The sequence below is a fragment of the Penaeus japonicus genome, unplaced genomic scaffold (genome assembly GCF_977035675.1).
Source record: "Penaeus japonicus unplaced genomic scaffold, GWHDUDI00000001_assembly GWHDUDI00000003, whole genome shotgun sequence".
NCBI lineage: Eukaryota > Metazoa > Arthropoda > Malacostraca > Decapoda > Penaeidae > Penaeus > Penaeus japonicus.
Genome location: NW_028234405.1, coordinates 13,707,731 through 13,717,730, shown reverse-complemented (window position 1 = coordinate 13,717,730; position 10,000 = coordinate 13,707,731). Strand labels below are relative to the sequence as shown.

Sequence of the window (10,000 nt, the reverse complement as noted above, 5' to 3'; positions counted from 1 at the left end):
CATATATTAAAATTCTACATTGGTCTTTTATTGGCATTCCTTGCAAGGAAACAATGGAATATATGGACAAGAATGGATACAAAAAATTACTTAAGGAATAAGAATGGATACAAGAAATGCTACAGGATGATAGGTAATGCAAGAAAATGCAATATTGTGTAATGTAAAGCCATCTTAAAAAATATGGCATAAAAAAAAGAGTTTAAAAATAAAAAGATTAATTCCAGGAGGATTCTGAAACTTTTTTGCCTTACAATAAACTGCCAAAACTCAAATTCCATAGAAAAATATCACTCCATACATCATAACAAAATATACATAATGATTGTGAGTTCACTGTCACTACTACCCTTAACCTCACATCAGTACCTACCACTTCATTAGTGAAGGAACAAATTGGTTGAGATAATACATGGTTAGGACTGGTTGATCTGCTACCCAAACCTCCGACAGCTTGTTGGCAATTGATACAGCAAAGAGATCTGCACACCGTTCCGCTGACATTCTTCTGCCTTTCCTTTCCTGTCCTAGTTCCTGTTATATGAAAATTTGATGGGAGTTATTAACTTGCCTATTTATTCTTTTATCTTAAAAGTTTTGCTTACCTAAAATACTTTCTATTTATTGTGCTTTATTTTGTGTATCATCCACAGGCAAGATTAACAAGATGCAAATGATGAAATCAAAACTTATTAGAGCTTGACCTCTTAAACCTTCTACAACTGGATTGGAAAACTTTTGCACTGCATTTTGTTATGCAAAATACAATATACCTATTCCTTCAGTTATGTAACTAATGTATCATACTAAAGGCTAATTAGGATCAGTTTGCAAATATTTCATTTATAGTCATACATCATACATTAAGTCTAGAAAATCATATAAAGCACATCATCTTTCGATGTGGCCCATCTTGTAAGAGTTAAAACAAACTGGTCATTACTACCACAATCAACTACAAGATAACAACTTTTACATCATACTTTCAAATATCACTGATTACACATCTAGGAAGTCATGGGAGGAATATTATTCTTAGCCTTGATAAATAGAAGAGTAAAGGAATATGTCTGAAGAAAAATGAAGTACATTTTGCCTACTATTTTGAATGCCTTTATAAAATTATGAGCAAGTATAAACACTATTCAGTAATTCTAATGTTTACAGATAATCATTATAATAAAATGTAATTTGTTCTTTGTTTCCTATACGCCCCAGTTCTTTATGGAAATTCACTAGCACTCCACACACAAATATAATAGTAACTAAGAAAGCAAAACAGAAAAACTCATTCATGATGTTATTCGACCTGAACCTAATGATGCCAGGCTCTGTAGGCCTAGGTGAGCTGCATTCCAGGATGCATTTTTTTCCTAGCCACCAACTGATTGTCTCATGCCTGGTCAGCCTCATAGCCTGTTCCTTGTATTCATTCTCTTGTTTGTTTTGTAGATGCTTCAACCTTTAAATATGATTTTGTGTCTTACTATCTTTAGTTGCATATATCTGCCATTTTTGCTATCATATCTGCTTCCTTCCTTCATTTTATGATATAGAATAGAAGGTATTGTACCTTTAAATCATGTGTTAATTAAGATTATTATAGATTTATGTCAAGAGAAAAATTGGGTCCTCATATTTTTTCCTACTTTACCAGGAGAGGCAAGATATTGCCTTTTGGAATAATGAATCCTACCAGAAAATGAACAACTATATAATTTGCAACTATATTTTTGAATTTTTGACAGTGATAACACTAGGTTACCCAGAACTTGTCCTTGGCTTTGCGTCTATCTAGACTGACTGACATATACGAGTTTTCATTCTGAAAGCAAGCACGAATCTCAGGTGACACCTCAGTAACACCATGATTGAAGTCACATTTTGTCTTTGTAAAAACAAGACTTAACATGTAGTCCTCCTTATGGAGTTCTCTCAGCTGCTTGTTCTTGTTTTATACACCATAAATGATGTTATTACCGAGAAATTACTTGGTAAAACAACCACTATGATATTAGGCAACAACTTCTTTAGTTCAGAAACAGTATACAGTGACTCCTGACCAAAACATGCACTGATGGCATTACTTGCATCCTTTGTGTCATTTTTTACTGGAAATTTCACAATCAAATCAGATATTGTCTCCCCTCAACTATCAATTGATACATTGCAAAACATACCATTAACCCATTGGTCGCGGTATTAAAAAAAGGTCTGTGCAGTAGGATAGCTGAATTACATGTCTGGCATGGTGCCATCCGCGTCTATCACCGACTCTGCCTTTGCACCAAATCATGCCATCCGCTGCTAATGGGTTAACACTAAGAGTCACAATTGCCATCTTTGCTGGATCAACTAGAAAACTTGTCTTTGGCATTACAACTAGAACCTCTCAACTACTGATAACAAGGCATTCATATTTAAAATATATTCTTGAAATGTAGATAATTGGTGAACTGACCATGGTGTACTGATCACAAAAGTAATGAAATCCAGCCTTTCCTCACGAGCTCATCCATCTATTCCAAGGAACCACATCCGGGATCTACATTGTGCACATCGAAAAGCTTTTGATCCCCTTGCCATTGCTTTCAGACACACCAAGTATGGATACTTTCATTCAACCATTTGAATCATAACAAATAAATAAGCACAATTTTTAAAAATACCAGAGAAAAGAGAGGTTTGATTATGAAAAATAATATCTTAAAACAGTCCCATGGACAATGGCCCTTAGCAAGAAGCCACATCAGCATACACCAGGCTCAAGGAAAAAAATGACTGCAGTACAGCAGCAAAAAAATTAAAGACCACAAGATGTTTTAGAGCACCTTCTCCATCTCTTAATACTTGGATAGCCTGATCTAACACTCACTTTGAAAAGATTGACTAAAGTGCTAGTATATAAAAACTATTTTCCAATACAGATATGGATATGATAACTGAGCTAAGTGCAATAACACAAACTTTAGTTAAACCTCATGGTTATGATACTGCCTTTGCCTGATAAGCTTGGGCAATCCATGTAATCCTTAGAATGGATCAGCTTCATATCAATTAATTATTTTTACTCTTCCAAATCCTCAGTTAGTTAAAAATTCAATAAATAAAAAGTTTACATCTAATGAAATTATACAGACAATATCATCTGCAATGAAAATCAGATCAATTTTAAGTATATGTAGACACACACACACTTACCTTGTAAAATCACACACAAACAGACACTCACCTTGCCTCTCTCTTCTGTGAAACACACATTGAGAAGATTAGAATCCACTGGACCTGGACAGAACATGGTGATGTCCAACCCACATCCTGCCTTCTCAACACGTAGGCAGTCAAAGTATCCCTGTGGGTGTGTGTGCAATGGTGTTAGGAATTATATATATATATATTATATATATATTATATATATATTATATATATATTATATATATATTATATATATATTATATATATATTATATATATATTATATATATATTATATATATATCATATATTATGTTTATATATATCATATATATTATATATATATATATTATATATATATTATATATATATTATATATATATTATATATATATTATATATATATTATATATATATTATATATATATCATATATATTATATATATATATATTATATATATATTATATATATATTATATATATATTATATTATATCATATATATATCATATATATCATATATATATATCATATATATTATATATATATCATATATTATATATATATATTATATATATATTATATATATATTATATATATATTATATATATATTATATATATATTATATATATAGTTTATAAATATATATATATATATATATAGTTTATAAATATATATATATATTATATACATTATATATATATATTATATACATTATATATATATATATATATATATATATATATATATATATATATATATATATATATTATATATATATATATATACATATATATATATATATGTATATATATATATATATATATACATATATATATATATATATATATATATATATTATATATATATATATATATATATGTATATATATATATATATATATATACATATATATATATATATATATATACATATATATATATATATATATATATATATATTATATATATATATATATATATATATATATATATAATATATATATATATATATGTATTTTAACTTCTAAAGCATGCAAAATTTTATGCTCTATAAACATACATATTAAACTAATTAAACTTCTTTCCATTATTTTTCTTTCTTACTTTAATTTCTTTTGAAAAATAAATATTCTCATGCATTACATTGCATGGCTTCCATCATACACTAAAACAAACAACAGACAATAGCTGAGAGGTGCATAAAATTCATTTTTTCTGTTGTATATACTTAATACCATAGAATCAAAATAACAAAAGTAAAGAAAAAAATGAAAACAGATTTTGAATCTAATAGCCAATAGCCATGCCAGATTATCTTAACCCTCTCTGGACGGGTGGCACACTACTGTACCGCTCATTCAAAAGCCCAGTGGCCGGGCGGCACAATATTGTGCCAACCATTTAATTGATTTAGGCCTAAGCGCTCGAAAGCCCCGGCATTGTGACATTCAAGGCTGGAATGCCCCCGTCGTGAGTGGGTTAACTTATCAAGTGTTGGTCAAAAGAAATCACCTTTTTTCTTTCTTTCATTATGAAAAAATAGTGATATAACAGATGATAAAACTTGAGACACTAAAAAGTAAAACAAGAAAATTTGTGAATGCATACTTCATACAGAAATGTTGATAGACAAAACCCTAAATCAATCGGACATGACAAACCCCTACCTGCAATGCATGCTTTGAAGCTGTATATGAAGCAGACATGGGAGCCCCCAACTTTCCAGCTGTGCTTGAGGTCACCGCCAAGTGTCCTTTCCCCTTTTCAAGGAAGTATTTCACCACCCTCCGAGACAGGGCTATAAGTGAAAAGACATTCAGCTCGAAGAGGTCTCGGTCCACACCTAGGTCGATCATTTCCCAACGGCCACGCTGGGAACGGCCAGCATTGCATACCAGGATGTCCAGCTGTCAATTGAAGAATGATAGTAGCAGGTATAGACTTGCTGAATGATTATAATGATAATAATGATATATATAAATATATATATATATGTGTGTATATAAATATATATATATATGTGTGTATATATATATATAATATATATATATATATATATATATATATATATATATATATATAATATATATATAATATATATATATGTATATATGTATATATGTATATATGTATATATGTATAAATACAAATTTTACCTCCCTGACTGGGACTCGAACCCGCGACATCAGATTGACAGACACAGTACTGAATCCGGTAGATTACATGACCCGCTAAAAGAATTGTCTAACCAGACGCCTTACAAACCATCCTGGACATTTCCCATTTGCTCATAGCAGAGCAGTGATAGCGAGGTTTTACAGACAATTCCCGCGTGCGCTCGGCAGCAACGAAATCACAAATTCAGGTCCCAAATCAGGTTACCGAGGTTATATTTATGTGAGAAAGATGGTAGAATGCATATACATATATATATATACTTACTTACTTGGTGGTAGTTACAGCTTGAGCCTTGTTATTAGCTCATGCCAGGGCCATCCTGGGGGACCGCCCATTTTTGTCAGTTGCAAGCAACTGAATTTGATGAGGGATGGAATTTGATTCGGCCCTCGTTCTTTCACTACCACATGTTGGTGGTTCATCTGGTACTGAATGTAGCCATTTATCTAGTTTTCTTTTAAATACTTCTACACTACACTCATTTAAGTTTCTTATATCCTTTGGTATGCTATTAAACAATTTAGGTCCGTTTATTAGGAAACTTTGTTTTTGCATTTTTCTTAACAGGCATGTTTGTGCACTTATCCCAGTACGATAGCATGTCCTTCCCTGCCTGGGGGAATGTCTTACCTGAATTCCCCCTCCTTCAACAGGTCTTGGATTTGGTGTTAAGTTTTCAATAATTTTCCACACATATATAATGAAGTATCTCTCTCTCCGCCTTTGTAGTGAGTACAGTCTTAGTTTTTTTAGTCTTTCCCAATAGTTTAGACCCATCGTATTATCTAACTTACGTGTAAAGATTCTTTGGACTTGTTCTATCAACATTATATCTTTTATAAGATTTGGGCTCCATACTTGGCACTGGTATTCTAATCTTGTGGTCACTAATGTTTTCCATAGTGGTAAAAGGTGTTCTGGGTCTCTTATGTTAAAAGTCTTCATTACCCATCCACTCATAACTTTTCCTTTATTGACAATCTGCTCTATATGGTGACTGAAACTCATGTCATTACTCATATAGAGTCCTAGATCTTTTACTACTTTTTTCTCCTCAATCTTCACATCTTCGACAAAATATGATCTTGCTCTTAAATTTCCAGTTGGACTATATCTTATAATTTCAAATTTATCTGCACTGAATTTCATATTGTTATTATATGCCCAATTACAGATGGTATGTAGATCCTCGTTAAGTTTGTTTTCATTATCTTGTATATCTAAGGGTGTACTTATTCTTGTATCATCTGCAAATGATGTTACTCTTGAGTGTTTCCCACCATTATCAATGTCACCAATCATAATAAGGAATAACAAGGGCCCAAGAACGGACCCTTGTGGCACCCCACTTATAATAATCGTTTCATTCGAGTAAAGCCCATTAATCTGTACTTTTTGTTTACAATTTATTAGGAAGTTGTAAATCCATCTTCCAACTTTCCCGCCGCTTCAAAGGTCTTTAATCTTATGTAGCAGAATGCCATGATCTACTTTGTCAAAAGCTTTTCCAAAGTCTAGATATATTACATCAACTTCTCTATTTTCAGTTAGGTCCCTTAACCCATTGCGTACGGGTGTCATGACATACATGACGTAGGAGCTTTGGCCTGACAACGGGCGTCATGACGTACACGACGTTCGGGGATTTTGGATCACAGTGCTATTTTATTTTGCTATGAAAAAGGAATGAGTGGTGATGGCTACTGCAGTCATAATTACTATAATTACCGTAATATCGTGCTAGCTTAACGTCCAAAACCTAGATGGCACCACTTTTTCCTAGCACCAGCAGGTGAGAGAGCCTTGAATGGCACCCATCCACGGTCTCTAGCAAGCACTGTCTCTACCCAGTGTCTAAAATGTGCTCCTGTGCCAATATGGATGTCTTTCACTGTGGCACTCACAGTCACAAGCACAGGTTTCATTCCTCTTCCCTACCTCCTCTTGTTACCTTTATTGTAGGTGGTTATATGTTTCGTATTCGTTCATGACAGCACAAAAATACGAAAAAATAAAGTTGCCTTTTGTCCTCCCATAAAACAGCAATACTTCTATCACATTGAGTATAAAGAAAATAATGAGCTAATATGGATAATATACTACAATTTTACTCAACTGCAGCACTGATAGAGCCTGTCATATATATAAGTCTCTAAACTCAGTAAAACACACAAAAAAATAAAACACAAAAAACGTTCTAGTTTTACAATGAATGACTGAAAGAGAGTGGGATGATTCAAATTATATTGCTTCAAGCGGTCTCTCTCTAAAATAAAACCTATCCTGGAGGCTGGGCAAGCAAATTTATCTCCGTCTGCAATGGGTTAATAAGTGCTCAAAGTGTGTCAGGATCTGTGATAAACAAGATCTACCACTTCTGAATCCATGTTGCCCAGGGTTTATCTTGTTTTCTTTTTCTAAAAACTGAACAATTTTTTTCCTCACTACCCTTTCAAATATTTTTATTATATGAGATGTTAGCGCTACTGGTCTATAATTTTTGGCCTGACCTTTGTTTCCACCTTTATATATTAGAATTATAGTACCCTCTTTCAGTAAACTGGGGATAATCCCCATATATATATATATATATATATATATATAATATATATATATATATATATATATATATAATATATATATATATATATATAAAATATAAATATATATGTATATATACATATGTATATATATATATAATATATATTATATAATATATATATATATATATATATATTATATATATATATATATATAATATATATATATATATATATATGTATATATACATATATATTTATATTTATATATATATAGATACATATATATTTATATATATATATATAGATACATATATATTTATATATATATATATATAGCTACATATATATAAATATATATTTATATATATATATATATAAATACATATATATTATATTTATATACATATATATATATATACATAATATCTATATTTATATACATATATATATATATACATATATATAAATATATATATATATATATATATATATATATAAATATATATTTTATATATATATATATATATGTATATATATATAAGTATATATATGTATATATATGTATATATATATAAGTATATATATGTATATATATATATATATATATATATATATATATATATATATATATATATATATATATATATATATATATATTTATATATATACATATATATACATATATATACATATTCATATGCATATACATATGCATATACATATACATAAATATATTCACAAAATACATACAATTAGTATCTTACCTCTCCAAAGTGCTCAATGACTTTATCAAAAGCAGACTGATGTTGGTCATACTGAACCATGTCAAATGGTAAGATGAGAACATCTTTGTCCTCCAAACCTCCTGCCTCTGAAAAGTCATTATCAAACTTAACAAAACATTGCCAACATTCTTTAAGGGGCTTTTAGAATCACTAAAAGACAAAACCTTGAAATTCACTTTTAAATTATGCTATGCAGGCATTCACATCCTCCAGGCACTTAAAATACTAATGGCAGTTGCTATCTTTTTTTTTCTAATGCTTTTAGTGAAAAAACAATAATTGGTTTGTCCAAAATAAAAAATTGCAAAAAAAAATATTATTCTCACACTTAAGAGAAATCAACCCTTAAAGGATTAGGGATATGAAGAGAAAGATACCAAGGAAAAGAGCCATTGCAGATGATGATAATGTAATGATAAGGATAAGGATGACAGGGATAGGGATAGGGATAATAAGAATCCTCTTGCTAGACCTACATAATGGCAGTCAATACTACACACACCTATACATTTTTGCTTCACCTCGTTCAGCTTCTCTACAGATCGTGCTGATATAGCAACTCTTACTCTTGCTCTTGCTAGACGAATAGCAAGCGCTTTACCAATGCCACTTGAAGCTCCTGTAATCCACACAACACGTCCCTCAAGGCTCTCTGTAAAAATAAAAAAAATGAAAAAGAAATAAAACTTGGCTATTCGGCTTCCTAACAATAAGTGTATTTAGTGCATAATCATATATATTATCATTGCTTTGCTGATAATATTTGAATTTTATTTCAACCTTTTTCTGCTGTAATCATTATCTAATTAAAAAAAAAACTTTAGCAATAGCTCTAACACCACTTTTATAACTATTACTCATATGTCACTTCTTAATGAAACTTCATGACTACATTGAAACTATTCAAAATTTGGATTTTTTTTTTAATTCAGCATAAATTCAAACTATCAAACTTTCTTTTCAGTAGAAAGGTCATTCTTTTCAGTAACTGATTTATGTAGTCAATAATATTTCCAATGAGTATTGTTACAGGTACATTACTCAAGATGTGGCAAAAAAGTTAAAGAAATGTTCATGACAAAATTAATTATACAATGCTACTTATAACATTACAAATTTTCTTCCATACCAACTGGTGCTCCGAAACGTTTGAAGAGAAAGAGAGTTAGATCACAGTCTGCTGGCAATAAAACAAATCTGGAATTATAATGAATCTCATTAATATTACTTCGAAATTGGTATTTTTCTATTAACCCATGATCTAAAAGAGTTCTTCTTATTATTATTCCTGCTATGAAAA

The 10,000-nt window shown here is 30.2% G+C and overlaps 1 protein-coding gene across 5 annotated transcripts in view; it reads right to left on the bottom strand.

Annotated features, from left to right (window-relative positions):
• Nucleotides 1–10,000, bottom strand: part of LOC122257515 (dehydrogenase/reductase SDR family member 7) — a 12,079-nt gene that overhangs the window by 456 nt on the left and 1,623 nt on the right. For all 5 annotated transcript variants that reach the window (XM_086556191.1, XM_043022827.2, XM_086556185.1 and 2 more), the window contains 6 exons: nucleotides 9,830–9,897; nucleotides 9,203–9,352; nucleotides 8,680–8,786; nucleotides 4,862–5,101; nucleotides 3,233–3,352; nucleotides 374–534 (listed from right to left, as the gene is read on the bottom strand). In XM_086556191.1, the coding sequence (XP_086412317.1) occupies nucleotides 374–534; nucleotides 3,233–3,352; nucleotides 4,862–5,101; nucleotides 8,680–8,786; nucleotides 9,203–9,352; nucleotides 9,830–9,897 (846 nt within the window). The remainder of the gene's footprint in view (nucleotides 1–373; nucleotides 535–3,232; nucleotides 3,353–4,861; nucleotides 5,102–8,679; nucleotides 8,787–9,202; nucleotides 9,353–9,829; nucleotides 9,898–10,000) is intronic.